Source organism: Sceloporus occidentalis, unplaced genomic scaffold (genome assembly GCF_023333645.1).
Source record: "Sceloporus occidentalis isolate IW3139 unplaced genomic scaffold, rSceOcc1.0.p SCAF_58, whole genome shotgun sequence".
In the NCBI taxonomy this organism is placed as follows: Eukaryota; Metazoa; Chordata; class Lepidosauria; order Squamata; family Phrynosomatidae; genus Sceloporus; species Sceloporus occidentalis.
The window spans coordinates 4,009,105-4,024,799 of record NW_028317038.1 but is presented as its reverse complement, the minus strand read 5'-3'; the positions used below and the strand labels follow the sequence as shown (position 1 = coordinate 4,024,799).

Below are 15,695 nucleotides of genomic sequence, written 5' to 3'. Positions count from 1 at the left end.
TTATAGACATCAGCAAAAGAATGTAAGATAATAATTTTATACTAGAGATCACTGACAAGACCTCATTTTAAATACTTTGCGCAGTTCAGAAGACCAAGGGCTAATAAAAAAGGTTTAAATCCCTACTAAAACACACACACATATATATATTTAATAAAGACATTTTTGAATACATACACTTGAACACCATATACCTTAGACTAGATAATTGGTAACGGAGAAATTATTATTATATAGTCAAAATATAAAGGAAAGTATTGGCAACAAGTTGACACAATGTAAAAAATTACATGCAATTGCATATTACTCCTTAATATTGCTTTTCAGAAAGAATATTGATTTGGCAGTAACCTTCCATTGAAAGTATACATTACAAATTATGTATATTGTTGTAATAAAGTAAAATGTGTACAAATGTATGGTCCATATATACCCCATTTTATCTATTATCACTTTCTATATTTGTATTGTGTCATTTTAGGTTATGTATATTAATAGTTTTGTTTTCTGCCTTACAGGAAGCAGCTTTGTGATACGAGAGGGAAGTTACTTGGATGTATCCGACTGGCTGAATCCAGCCCAGCTGCTTTTGTTTTATCAAGTAAATGCTAGTTCTCCTTGGGTGCGAGACTTATGTGGTCAGAGGACCATGGATGCATGTGAACAGATATGCAACCCAAAGACAGGTAAGTCCATGCATAAGCATAAACAGTAATACTTTATATGGACTCATGTCTGCTTACTATAAGATGCGCTCCAATATCAATATTTAGTTTTTCATTATTTGTATCTATGTTGACATTGCTAGTAGAATTGACAATAGAGTGCAAGTAAATTTTGACAAAATGTCCTTTAGAGTACAAGGTGATTTTGTCAGAGATTCTACTGTCTTCTAGGGTAGTGTTTTTGAATATAGCACCCTGGTGGCACTAGGATACTTCAAGTTGGCCCCAAGTAAAAAACCTGTAAGGGCGGGGGAAAGATTCATACTGCAAATACTGTCTTGCTAAGGCCAGAAAACACTCGTTACTGGCGACAAATTTTTTAAACAAGCAACTGGAGGGAAGAAACCATGTGTCACGTCTGCCCACACCAGAGTCACTTACCGCAGAAGTTCTTCTGCCCAGAATATGACTACCAAGGGAGAAGCCCTCGCTAGGAGTAAACCAGAACATAGAGGATCCCAACAGCAAGGAGGCCTCCATGCAAGCAGGTAAGTATTTGTACTGAGTAGGTACAGCAAGGTTCGGGTCCCAGCTCAAGCCAAGATATACAACTAGTAACTAAGCAAAGCAAAAGTTAAAACTACCAGAATAGTCTGGATAGCCGGGTGGGTACACATAGTGGGCAGTCATACAAGCCAAGGGTCCTAACACGAATTGGGTAATCAGACAAGCGAAACTGGTACACATAGAGATCAGGCAGAAATCCAAAAATTACCAGGCAAAAGAATAGTCAGGCAGACAAAGGATCAATAATACGGAGATCAGGAACACAGCCTTAAATACGCAGTATAGGCTTTTAAAACATGACAATATGAATAACCAAGCTTCCCCAGAACCTCCCCCTTTACCCACAGTGAATAAAAAAGACCAAAACACGGAAAACCAATAAAATGCCTTTATTAAGGGAGGGCAAAAAAATGGAAGTAACATGGAAAAGGAATTCTCAGGTAAGAATTCATAGTTTCCCTTGTTACTCCCGGTAGCACAGGAGATATAAAAAAAAAGACATTTAGGGAGGGCAACAAACAACGGACTCCAAGACTCATCTACCAAAGTTGGCATCTTCGAGACCGGCAGGCTGTAAGCGGTAATGCTTGACAAAAGGTATGAACAGACTTCCACACTGAAGCTTTGCAAACCTGCTCAATAGGTACTCCAGCGGCCTCAGCCCAAGATGTCGCGACCGCTCGGGTGGAATGAGCCTTGAGACCAGAGGGAGTTTCGTTAAGCTAGAGAAATAGTGGAGATAAGCCATCTAGCTGTAGAGGACCTCGAAATGGCACAACCCTGCAGAGGACAGATATGAAGAAGGGCCCAGGGCAGGCCTTGTGGACACCATCATTCCCAGAAGGCGCATGAGAGACCTCAGACTGGAGAGACGGGATAGAATAAAGCAGGTAAGGCTGATGATGTTTTGAATCTTGTCTGTCGGCAGGAAGATCTTTTGACAGGTAGTATCCAGAATAAAACCCAGGAAGGGAATTGTTCTGGTAGGAAGCAGACGGGATTTCCAAAAATTGACGATCCATCCCAAATCTTTAAGTATGCCGTCAGTCCTGTGGATCTGCTGAGAAAGGAGATCTGGAGAGCATGCCGCCAGAAGACAGTCATCTAAACAAGGGACTATCTTGATCCCTTATTTCCTTAGGAAAGCCACAACACCTGATAGCAGCTTTGTGAAAATCCTCGGTGCCAAAGAGAGAGACCAAAAGGAAAGGAACATGGCGATAAGCGTCCTGTAGCAAAAATCTCCTCCCGAAAGAAGCTCTACGGTGGATTTGATAGATTCCATCCTGAACTTCCTGTTGGCCACAAAACGGTTCAGAAATCTGAGATCTATGATTAACCTGAAGTCTCTGAAGCTTTGGGAATGACAAAGACGTGGGAGTAGACACCTCTTACTCTTTGGGCAGCAGGTACTGGTATAAGCAACTGTTTCTTTACAAAATCTTGAACAAGATCCAGAAGCACCATTTTCTTGAAGGGATCTGCAGGAGGGCTTGCAATCATGAACAAGCTCCAGACTGTACCCTCTGGAAATGATTCCCAGGGTCCAAGCGTCTGAACAATAGAGAGCCCATCGATGAAGGAAACTCTTTAGCCTGCCCCCTACCGCAAAACATCTGGCGTCACAACAGATTCCGCAGCGCTGTACAAGGTAAACATTTTACAGATAACGACAAGTACAAAATGACAAGCAATTGACATACAGATACAAGAGGAATGGAGGGCCCTGTTCCCACAGGAACTTACATTCTAGGTGGATAAGAGGTGAGAAACAGGAGGTGAGGACTGCGTGGTAGTGAATGATGTTAATGTAGGGGGAGTTTATGTCAGTGGTAGGCTTCCCTGAAGAAAGACGTTTTTAGGGAGCGTTTGAAGGAGGGTAGAGTTGGTGAGAGTCGGACAGCACGGGGAAGAGAGTTCCAGAGGGTTGGTGCTGCGCAAGATAAGTCCTGTAGGCGGGCACAGGAGGAGGTAATAAGTGAAGATGCAAGAAGCATGTCATTGTTGGATCTTAGAGGGCGGGTTGGAGTATATTTGCTGATGAGGGAGGATAGGTAGAGGGGGGCGGTGTTAGTGAGAGCTTTGTAGGAGTGAGTATTTTGAATTTAATTCTACATCCTCCTATTTAGAGGAGTAAGGCCTTCCTCTACCACGAAAGGGCCGAAATCTGGAACCATAAGGCCTGTCTCGAAACCGGGTCTGGGATCTGGAATCTTGACCTCTAGAAGACTTAAAAGGGTTGCGGTAACCCTTTCAAAATGCGTTAACGGCTTACGTTTAGGCCAAAAATTTTTGTTGCCAGTAACCTTCTCTAAAAGAACTTCCAGCTCCTTCCTGAACAAATCCTTCCCGGAGAAAGGAATCCCACACAAATGTTGCTTGGAGGCCGAGTCTGCAGACCAGAATCTGAGCCACAAAGCCCTTCTGGAAACAACAGGAAAGGCAGAGGCTCTAGCAGCCATGCGAACTGACTCCCAGGATATCATCTTCAATCTGTTGGAGCCATAAGCGCATAGCCCTGGGCACAGAAGCTGCCGCAATACCTGGTTTAAAGATTGCCGCTGAGGCTTCAAAGGATCTCTTAGCCATCCCTTCAGCCTTTCTATCCATAGGATCTGAAAAATGAGAGGAATTCTCCAAAGGAGCATCTATTTTGGGGGCTAGGCAGAGCTCAGAAAAATCTTCTGGAAAAGTAAGTCTGGCGACCCTTTTGGAGATGGAAAGCTTCCTTTCCGGAGTCTTCCACTGGTCGGTAATAATGGATCTTAAGCTCTCATGAACTGGAAAGGCCTTAGGCTTCTTAAAAGAACCTTGAAAAAAAATAAAAAATAAAAATAAACCTTCGGCTGCTCTTCTTCCAGGTCTAGAAACCAGCTTATTAACCTTTTCCGCTGGAAAGAAAAAAAAAACCCCAAAAAAACCCCAAAAAACACGACTCTTCAGAAAGCTCCCCTTCCTCTGGAGATTCAGGCTCCTCCTGGTGCCAGTCCCTAACGGAACTTGGAGAACCAGGCATAGGGTCGAGGTCAGCTGATTTAGGCTGGGGTAAGGAATCCAAAACAGATGAACGGATCTGCTGAAACGTAGACTGGAGCTCAGTCTTCATCCACTCTTTAAATTCTAAAATAGACTCTTCTCTGGCTCCAAGGTAGGATGAGCAAGACTTCCTAGAGGCATCAGACATAGTAGCCTTGCAATTTCTACAGGCAAAATGCTTTGTCTTAGATGTAGCCTTCCTAGGGGCTGGTGATTCTTCAGGCAAGTCTGGAAGCAGAAAACACACCAGAGCAGAAAATAATCACAGGATACCAGGACTCTTCATCAGAAGCAAACTGCAAACTAAAAGCAGTGCAAATAATAGAAAAACCCTTACCAAACCGTGGGAAAAGGTCCAGAAACCGCCAAAAAAATTCTGACCTGATCTGCTTCCTGCTGATGAAGACTGACCTCAGGCGCACTCTGGCTGCCTGGGAAGAAGCCTGCTGCACCGACGGTAGAAAGTAATGGAGTCTCGGCGTCCTGAAGACCTCCCAAGGTAGGCAAGCCTAGAGTCCCCCCAGGGACCTGCAAACAAACTTCTACCTACTTCGGCAAACCGATCCTCCCAAGAATCGGACTGGAGAGGGAAACAGAAAGGCGCTAGCCCGCTACCCAAAGCGGGACAGCAACGCTGGGACGAAGAGCTCTCCCACGAGGTCACAATAAACAACAAACAGAGGATGCTGCGCCTACCCGGAATAGGGCAGGAAAAGAACTGTGGGTAAAGGGGGAGGTTCTGGGGATTTTATTAATTCCCTGTCCTATTCGGATAGGCGGAGCTATATCCTGTGCTACCGGGAGTAACAAGGGAAATAACGTAATTCGTGTACTTGGACTGGACCGATTTCGTATGACCGAGGGACAGAACGAAATGATCAGCAAAGGGACAAGTCCGAGACTTTCAGAAATGACGAAGCATAAGGCTTAATGGCCAGTTCCCCCGGTCGCATGAACCAAAGAAGGCTGGCTTACCGTTAACCAGAAAAACAATAAGGGTCCCTGGACTACAACTGTGCACCAGGGGGCATTAGTGTACTCGGACCGGATTGATTCGTTTTCGTATGAACGACTGAAAGCCTGTAATGACCAGAAAAGTGACAAGCAGTGCTCCCTCTAAGCTGTGCGCTTGTGCGCGCACATAGCTTTAAGAGGGAGCGCACACAAACAAAAATTGTGCGCACAACCAGTAGCGTACCGAACAGGGGGGGGGGGCGGTCCGCTACTGGTTGTGTGCACGGCACCCCTCCAGAGACGGACAGTAATGCCCCGCCGCTAGAGGTGCAGGCTCGGTTAGAGGGAGATCAAGGATCTCCCTCTAACCGTCTTAAAAAAAATCAAGGGAGCGGGAGGTCTGTTAATGCGCGTGGCAACTGATGCTGTGCGTCGGGATTTTATGTCATATCCCGGCGCACAGCACTGAAGCCACGCCCACCACCTCCACTGCACTGGAAGGAGAGGACACAGAAGAGGAAGAACGAAGAGGAGGAAAAGTGACAGGTAGGAAAACATTCTGTGAGAGTGAATTAGTAAGTGTGTGAGAGTGATGGGTGTTATGCTGTAGTTTAAACTGAATGTTTGTGAATGAGTGTGTGTGTGTGTGTGAGTGATAGCATGGATGTGTAAGTGTGTGGGGGGGGGGAATAGCATGGCATAGGGAGGCTGTAATCATAATCCTATCATGCTCAGGTTCCAGCATGTACTGGCTGCATGAGCATGATAGCAGTGAATTGCTGTTAGCAATTATATTTTTTTGTTCAATTTTGGTGTGTTAACCACACTTTTATTAAAAGTAACACACCAAAATTGGACAGAAAAATTCGATAACAATATTAATATATATATATATATATATATATATATATATATGATTGCATATACGTATATATGTATATGTATATTTATTGTTATTGATTTTTTTGTCTAATTTTGGTGTGTTACTTTTAATAAGTGTTTTTTTTGTTTTTGTTTTTAAAGGTGTGTGTGTGGGGGGGTCATTTTCGGTTTCAGTCAAGTGAATGCTAAATTTTCAGATCCAGAATTTTCATTTCGGTGCATACACATATATATACACATACATACACACACACACACACATACACATATATATTGGATACTAGGCCAGACACTAAAGTGGTAGGCCTACACCACATCAATGTTTGGCTTAGTATATAGTGATTGGGGTTATGCTGCATTATTGTCAATGTCTGGCTCAATGTATAGTGATAGGTGTTGTGTTGTACCACGGTCAATGTGTGCCTCTGTATATAGTGATAGGTGTTATGCTGTACCACCGTCAGTGCGTGCGTCAGTATATAGTGATAGTTGTTCTGCTGTACCACTGTCAGTGTTTGCCTCAGTATATAAAATGATAGCAGTTATGCTGTACCACCCTCAATGTTTGAATCAGTATATAGTGATAGCAGTTATGCTATAACACGGTCAATGTCTGCCTTAGTAAATAATGATAAGTTATGCTGTACCCCTGTCAATGTTTGCCTAACGATAGAAGTTATGCAGTTTTAAAGTGTGTGTGTGTGGGGGGGGTCCCACGTACAGGATCCGCCCCAGGTGCCAAATACTGTAGATACGCCCCTGCGCACAACAGTTTTTCACAATTTTTTTTTAACCTTTATGCGGCCTCGTGATTTGCTCATAATTTACTTATGCAGTGAGAATTTCACCTTTAAAAAAAACATTACAGTAAGTAATACTGTTGTGTAACTAATACTACATTATCACACTATAATGTAGTGTTATTAACCATGAGCGAGCTGTACCAAAAATATAGAACAACAATTTAAAATTTACCATTTGCAGAAGCATATTGTACGCAAAAAATTTTGGCTCTGGGAAAATTTTTGCACAAGAGAAATTTTCTGCGCACACCACCTAAGAAAAATTAGAGGGAACATTGGTGACAAGTCGGAAATTTGAAAAACCGAAGCTGAACTAAGTACAGTAGCCAGCTCACCAAACTGCCTGCAGCCAAAAAAGTTACATAGAAGCTTAAGCACTATACATGTACCAGGATGTCCATTTAACATTACCAATTGATGGTGGGTAAGAGCTTTGCTAAATTACTTCACTGGTTTGATCTTGCAGACCTCTAACAAAGGTATTTCTGGGTGAGAAGAAACCTACAACATGTGATATTGGACTCCTGTTAGCAATAGCTTCATAGCTAAATGAAAGGGCTAGGTTAGAACAACGATAGGCCCGAAGGTTAGGAGAGTGCTAATCGAATAAACATTGGAGGGAGGCAACGAATCTACAAAACAGGGACCAGGCTCGCTCATATGATATCGAATTCAGCAGGAGCCAACACAAAGCCTTAACTTAAAATGTTCGAGTTTCAGACTACTCCGAGAACCCAAAAAATTAAACGGGTCATAAAGTAGTAATACTGCCTCCATTTAATCCTACGCAGATACCTATCCATCCGGATGTGTGGCAACAACCTACAAACATCCGGAATATCTGCCTTCGACAACCATGAGCTCCCTCCGCCCCATTGACTATAGAAACATAGAAAGTGACGGCAGATAAGAACCAGTAGGCCCATCCAGTCTGCCCAACCTCCGAGTACTTTCCTTTAGTACCTGCCCTTATCCTATATCTAGCTTCGTCTTATGTCTATCCCATGCTTGCTTAAATGCCTTTACTGTATTAACATCTACGTAGCACTTCTGCTGGAAGGCTATTCCATGTGTCCACTACCCTTTCCGTAAAGTAATATTTTCTGATGTTACCTTTGCCCCTCAAGCTTATGACTATGTCCTCTTGTTGTGGTAGTATTTCTCCTTTTAAATAAACTCTCTTCCTTTACCTTGTTGATTCCCTTTAAGTATTTAAATGTTTCTATCATATCCCCCTGTCACGTCTTTCTTCCAGGCTATATAGGTTAAGATCCTTTAACCTGTCCTGTAATCCATAAACTATTTTAGTAGCCCTTCTCTGAACTTTCTCCAACATATCTATATCCTTCTGGAGATACAGTCTCCAGTACTGTACACAATAGTCCAAGTGAGGTCTCACCAGTGAACTGTACAACGGCATGAGCACTTCCCTCTTTCTACTGCTAATACCCCTCGCTATACAACCAAGCATTCTGCTAGCATTACCTGCTGCTCTACTGCAGGGCCGGCCCGACAATGGAGCCGAGTAGGGCAACCGCTCCAGGCGGCACTTTTGAAGGGGCGGCACTTTTGAAGGGGCGGCACTTTTGAAGGGGCGGCACTTTGCCGCCCCAAGCCCTTTTTTTTTTTTTTTTAAGCAAAAGAGAGAGAAAGGGGCACCGAGTGGTTTTCGCTTACCAAGCTGTAAGTACCCGCTTGGCGCCCCTCTCTCTCTCCTCTGCGGCGAGTCTCCCTGTTCGGTCTCGGTGCCGGCTTGTAATGCTGAGTGCTGGCATTACAAGCCAGCACCGAGACCGAACAGGGAGACTCGCCGCAGGACTGCTGAAAGGTAAGTACAAGGGGGGGGGGGGTTAAGGGTAGATAATAGGGAGGGAGAGGAAGGGTAGATAATGGGGGGGGCGACAGGGTACGGAGGGAGAGGAAGGCTAGATAAGGGGGGGGGGGCGGCATTTTTAAATTCGCCCAGGCGGCATTTTGCCTTGGGCCGGCCCTGCTCTGCTGCATTGTCTGCCTACCTTTAAATCCTCAGAAATAAATTACCCCTAAAATCCCTTTCCTCACATGTTGAGGTTAGGACAGTATCAAATATTCTATACTCTGCCCTTGGGTTTTTATGCCCTAGATGCATTACTTTGCATTTATCCACATTAAATGCCAGTTGCCACCACTCTGACCATTTTTCCAGTTTACCTAAATCATTTAGTCAATTCTCCTTTATTGAAAATATGCATACTGATAAAATGGATACAAACAGTGGCAACATTGTAGAATATGCACAATATAATACAGAATTGGACAAATGTGCTATCAAGGACCCGTGGAAAAACAGCAGACAGGAAAAATGAAACCGGACGGGGTCCAGAGTTGAATAGCATGCCAGGGTCATCAGCTTCAGTACATGCACAGGTAAGTGACATGAGCAGAGGAGAAATCGAAACGCGGCTTGGACCACGAAATCACATGACATTGTACCATGAAGAGAACAGAACAAAAATGAAACACACGAAAAAGTAAAACAAAACAAATACACTGCACAGCCGAACTACCGAAGGTGACTCGGTGAAAGGAAGTCATACAAGCGAGCACTACAGATGGGAAACGATATTAATGACACGTGTCCCGGTGGGCAGGGGGCATGACGACCGACAAGGCAGTAGGGGTATCAGGGTCGCACAGGGGTACCGAAACCCAGGTCGATCATACGAGGAGACGAAATAAAGGCTGTCCACGGAAGCCATTTGAGGTCATTTTTGTATTCCCTCCCCTTAGAAGCGGCCACCAAATCCTCCATAAGGTAGATGAAATTAACCCTAGAAAACCAAGCACCGACAGGAGGGGGACCCCGAGTTTTCCAAAATCGGGGGATAACAGATTTCGCGGCTTGGAGCAGTTGCAAAGACAGGGAACGCTTATAGGAGCCAAAGGAGGACTGGGTGTGGTGGAGAAGAAGTACCTAAATCATTTGCCATTTGGCTTCTTCCTCCAGGAACATCAACCCTGTTGCAAATTTTTGTGTCCTCAGCAAATAGACATCAAGACCATCTGCAATATCACTAATAAAAATAGAATGGGTCCAAGTACAGATCCCTGAGGTACATGACCTTGTTCTGAATATACGCCATTGACTACAACCCTCTGTTGTCTGTCACTCAGCCACTCTCTAATCCATTCAACAACATTGGGATCTAAACTCAGAGATTGCAGGTTATTTATAAGTCTTCTATGTGGCACAGTGTCAAAGGCCTTACTGAAATCCAGATACGCAATGTCTACTGCACCACCTTGATCAATTACTTTAGTCACCCAATCAAAAAAATCAATAAGATTTGTTTGGCAAGATCTTCCTGAGGAAAACCCATGTTGTTTTTGATCTTGAAACCCATGTGACTTCAGATGTTCAACAATCTTTTTGTTTAACATTGTTTCCATTAATTTCCCCACTGCAGATGTAAGACTAACTGGCCTGTAGTTGCCCGACTCCTCCCTACTGCCTTTTTTGTGAATGGGCACAACATTCGCTACTTTCCAATCCCCTGGGACCACTCCCGTTACCCATGATTTGTTAAATAAATCAGCAACGGTTTTGCTAGTACATCACCAAGCTCTTAATAACTTGGGGTGGATCCCATCAGGCCCCATCAACTTATTTGTCTTTACCTTAGACAACTGAAGTAGAACCTCCGCCTCGATAAACTCACATATTTCAAATGATTGTCTTTTTTCCTAACGGAGGTCCCATTCCATCATTTTTATTTGTAAAAACTGAACAGAAATATTCATTGCGGCAGTCAGCTAGACCTTTATCCTATTCTACATACATTCCTTTTGTTTTTAATCTAACTAATCCTTGTTTTACTTTCCTTTTCTCATTTATATATCTAAAAAATGTTTTATCTCCATTTTTACTGACAGGGCAATTCGCTCTTCTGCATGTGATTTGGCAGCTCTTATAACTTTCTTTGCTTCTTTCTGCCTAACTTTATAGATCTGTCTATCTTCCTCATTTTGGGTATTTTGTTATCTACTAAAGGCCAACTTCTTGTCTTTTACGATTTTGGCCACTTCTGCAGAGTACCACAGCGGTTTCTTAAATTTTTTCCTCTTACTGATCAGCCTAATACAATTTTCTGTTATCTTCAATAATACAACTTTTAAATAATCCCATTTCTCCTGGATTCCATTTAAATTGCCCCAGTCTGATAATGTGAACACTAAATCCAATATGGCCTCCTTATGAGTTGGTTCCTCAACTACTTGTTTTAAAGATAATCCCAGTAGGGAGTTTAGAATATCCGCACTCCGGGTACAACCAGCTACTTTGGTTTTTCAGTTCACATCAGGGAGATTAAAGTCACCCATGATTAAAACATCCCCCTTCACTGTCATTTTAGCTATTTCCTCCACTAGTAGATTATCTAGTTCTTGTACTTGTCCTGGGGGTCCATAAATCACACCTACACGAGTTACTTTACTTTTGCCAAATTATACTGTAACTCAAACCAATGTTCTCCTCACCAACTTGTGTTAGCAATCAGGCTAACCTTCCAGGTCGGAAAAGGAGGGAAATCAAAGGGCCGATAAGAAAACCCTGTTGCCAACTCTCGTAACAAGAGAAGATCCACCGCATCTTGGTCTACTTAAGGCCGAAATGAGGTTTGTACATATGAAAGCTTCTTGAGGTACAGCCACAATCCCTGTATAGGAACCACATGATAAACCCTTAAGCAGGAATTTCACTAATTCCGGGGAGGGATGAAAAACAGCAACTTCTCCTAAAACTGGATTCCACACTAATAGGCAATAGACATTGCTTGGGGAATAATTCCCCAGGGCGGATAGTCTTGGGAGGGCCCAATATCAGTGCAAATATGCAGTAGCCTGCATAGACTAAAATGGCAACCAGAGGTGGCATGGCATGCAGACGGGGAAGGGGGGCAGGCATGCAGGAGAGTAAGAGGGTGGGCATGCTGACCGATACCACTGGTGAGGTGGGCATGTCCCTCATTGCGCCCAGTCCACAGAACTAGATTGTGGAGGGCTGGATCTATGAGGAGACAGGAAACTAGCAAACAGTAGGCGGAAAATGGAATGTCTCTCCTTGATAATGCAGCCGTCGATTTAGGAATCATCTGAGCACGGAGGGAATGTGAGGCGGCAAAGTCTGACCCAGGAGCGGGTGAACGGGGAATGGAGGACCTATCTCCTCATGTTCGGATAGGAATGACATGTCTATGCAAAGGTACCTGGACAGATACCCCGGACCTAAATCTGAACTAACTGAATATCTAATCGAGCTCAATGATGGAGCTGGATGAAAACGTAGAGGGGAGCCCTAATTAACGAATAGTGAGGCACGAATTACTAGCTCGAGGCGCATAACCTCCAAACGAGGAAGGGCGATTGCCTCGGGGGGGGGAAATGCCTAGTTCAAGGAGGCCGACCACCTATGCGGTGACGTAACAAGGTCTCTGTAAGAGAGAATATTGCCTCCTATCTCACTCACTAAACCTGAGAATCTAAGGTTAACAATGCCACGGAACATCTGTTTCTTCCGATTTTTTGAAGAGGGGCCCGGTTGTAATGACAGGAACCAACCTGCTGGCAGTCTAATTATTGGAATGAGAAAACAGACCGTGAGATAAAACCGAGTACCTCAATTAGCAAGAGGAAAAAAACAGTACCTGAGGAGGCGGTCCCCTCAATGACTGCTTAAGAGGCGACTAGGTAGAGAAGACCTATAGCAGAAAGTACTGGAAGACCAAAAGCAACAAACCACGTTACCTGGACACTTATCCTAAATAACACGCAGCACAGTGAAAACATAAAAAATATACAAGACTTATCACACGGCCAAACTGTAATCGTGCAGAGTAACAAAGAAAATTTTTGAGAGGGACGGTTTATTTGTGAAACTGCCTCCCAGCAGAGGCCAACAATGAGTACCTGAATTAGCAACAAGAGGCAAATCACAGTACCTGAGGTGGTGGTCCGTTTGGTAACTGACTAGACGACTAGGTAAGAAGACCTGTAACAAAAGTACTTGAAGACCAAACGCGACAAATATACATACACAAACCACCTTACCTGGGCACTTGTCCTAAATAACAAGTAGACTTGGGCACCAGGGGGCTCTTCGTGTTCGTCTTCGTGCTCGTCTTCGGGGGGGAAAAAACCTTCGTATTCCGCGAATATTCGCCCGTTCCTGTCTTCTCTTCGGGCGAATATTCGCGGACATTCTTCGTGCTCGTTTAATCTTCGTTTCCTTCCCGGTTGCCTTGCAGGGGTTAATACGGGGTTAACAACACATCGGAGCAGCAGCAGCTGCCGTGAAGGAACGTGTGTGCAACTCTATTGGTCGTTTCGGCAGGGGGCTGGTCTGGCATCAACTAGTGAATTGCAGAACGCACTTCATTCGTTGATGGCAGGCCAGCCCCCTGCCGAAACGACCAATAGAGTTGCACACACGTACTGAGGTGTACTGTACACAAAATGACCTAGAGACAAATGCTCCAAGGAACTTGGCCTCCGTTTATCATACACAATCACACATCCATAGATGTTTAATAAAAGAATAGGGATTATTTTACATTTTTAAATTGATTTTGGACCACTTGTAATACATGCCTAACATTTGCTACCTATTTACAATGGCCTACTTTGCAACAACCCAACTTTTACTGGACAGGACTGGAAAAAAGCAGGACTGTCCACCAAAATCTTGGGTGTGTTGGCAGGTATGCGGATGGAAAAAATGTTGGACAAGAACTAAAAAATAGCTTAGGGTTAATGTACGGTTATGTTTAAGATTAGTAGCAGTGCACTGCTTTGGTTAAAGATGTATTATGTCTAAATAATAATTTAATTTTAATGGGTTTTAAAAAAAAATTAGGGGTTTATTTAAATGTATTTTAAAGTTAGATTTATTATTTAGTACTTTATTATATTTATTTAATGTTTATACTAGTGCTACCTACCGAGCTATAACTACCAACGTGTATTTGCATACCTAGTTTAGCTAAATTAGATGGGACAGGACTGGAAAAAAGCAGGACTGTCCCTAAAAAAGTTGGGTCTGTTGGCAGGTATGTGGATGGAAAAATGTTATAGTATGAAGTGTGAGTTATAGCGTTAATGCTAGTGAGTGTAGAAATGAAGGCCAGGACAAATAACAAGAGGAAAGGTCCTTGTGATTTTTGCATTGTACGTGTATGTGTTATGTGTGTTATGTGTGTTGTCACTTGTCACTGTGTTATATGTGTTATGTGTGTTATGTGTTATGTCACTGTGTTATTGTGTGTGTTATGTTTGGTTGGTTGTGTATCAGAAGGAAAATAATGAAATGGAAATGGAAAAGGAAATGGGGAAGGCGAATGAGTGGGCAATTGGCGACCCACTCACCTGTTTCACCCCAGAGCAAAGCATCCAAACACTGTCAGTCCTAGACGTTTGGCAGCGGACTTCCAGAGCTCAGACACAAGGCCCTAGCGTAAGCTGGCCACTCCGGCGGAGGTAGCAGGCGTTGCCACACCGCAAACAGACGCAGCCAGAGGGGAGAAACTGCCCTTACCACTAGGGACATTTTGGGCATGACTCTAGCCAGGAAGCGAACTGGCAGAGAAGAGATGCTGGCACCACCACCACCAGCAGCAGCATTGAAAAATGGGAAAGGCGAATGAGTGGGCAATTGGCGACCCACTCACCTGTTTCACCCCAGGGCAAAGCACCCAAACACTGTCAGTCCTAGACGTTTGGCAGCGGACTTCCAGAGCTCAGACACAAGGCCCTAGCGTAAGCTGGCCACTCCGGCGGAGGTAGCAGGCGTTGCCACACCGCAGACAGAGGCAGCCAGGGGGGAGAAACTGCCCTTACCATTAGGGACATTTGAGGCATGACACAAGCCAGGAAGCGAACTGGCATCGAAGAGACGCTGGCACCACCACCAGCAGCAGCAGCAGAATTGGGAAAGGCGAATGAGTGGGCAATTGGCGACCCACTCACCTGTTTCACCCCAGGGCAAAGCACCCAAACACTGTCAGTCCTAGACGTTTGGCAGCAGACTTCCAGAGCTCAGACACTAGGCCCTAGCGTAAGCTGGCTACATTGGCGGAGGTAGCAGGCGTTGCCACACCGCAGCAAGTGCAACCAGGGGGGGAGAAACTACCCTCTCCATTAGGGACATTTAAGGCATGACACTAGCCAGGAAGCGAACTGGCAGAGAAGAGACGCTGGCACCACCACCAGCAGCAGCAGCAGCAGCATTGGAAAAGGCGAATGAGTGGGCAATTGACGACCCGCTCACCTGTTTCACCCCAGGGCAAAGCATCCAAAAACTGTCAGTCCTTGGCGTTTGGGAGCGGACTTCCAGAACTCAGACACAACGCCCTAGCGTAAGCTGGCTACATTGGCGGAGGTAGCAGGCGTTGCCACACCGCAGCAAGTGCAACCAGGGGGGGAGAAACTACCCTTTCCATTAGGGACATTTAAGGCATGACACTAGCCAGAAAGCGAACTGGCAGAGAAGAGACGCTGGCACCACCAGCAGCAGCAGCAGCAGCATTGGAAAAGGCGAATGAGTGGGCAATTGACGACCCGCTCACCTGTTTCACCCCAGGGCAAAGCATCCAAAGACTGTCAGTCCTTGGCGTTTGGGAGCAGACTTCCAGAACTCAGACACTAGGCCCTAGCGTAAATTGGCTACACCGGCGGAGGTAGCAGGCATTGCCACACCGCAGCAAGTGCAACCAGGGGGAGAAACTACCCTCTCCATTAGGGACATTTGAGGCATGAT

At 44.6% G+C, this 15,695-nt stretch overlaps 1 protein-coding gene across 1 annotated transcript in view; it reads left to right on the top strand.

The window, feature by feature from the left end:
- LOC149287625 (astrotactin-2-like) overlaps window positions 1-15,695 on the top strand; it is a 782,689-nt gene that overhangs the window by 110,944 nt on the left and 656,050 nt on the right. Inside the window, exon 8 of the mRNA XM_089492656.1 lies at window positions 519-686. Within this exon, the coding sequence (XP_089348782.1) occupies window positions 519-686 (168 nt within the window). The remainder of the gene's footprint in view (window positions 1-518; window positions 687-15,695) is intronic.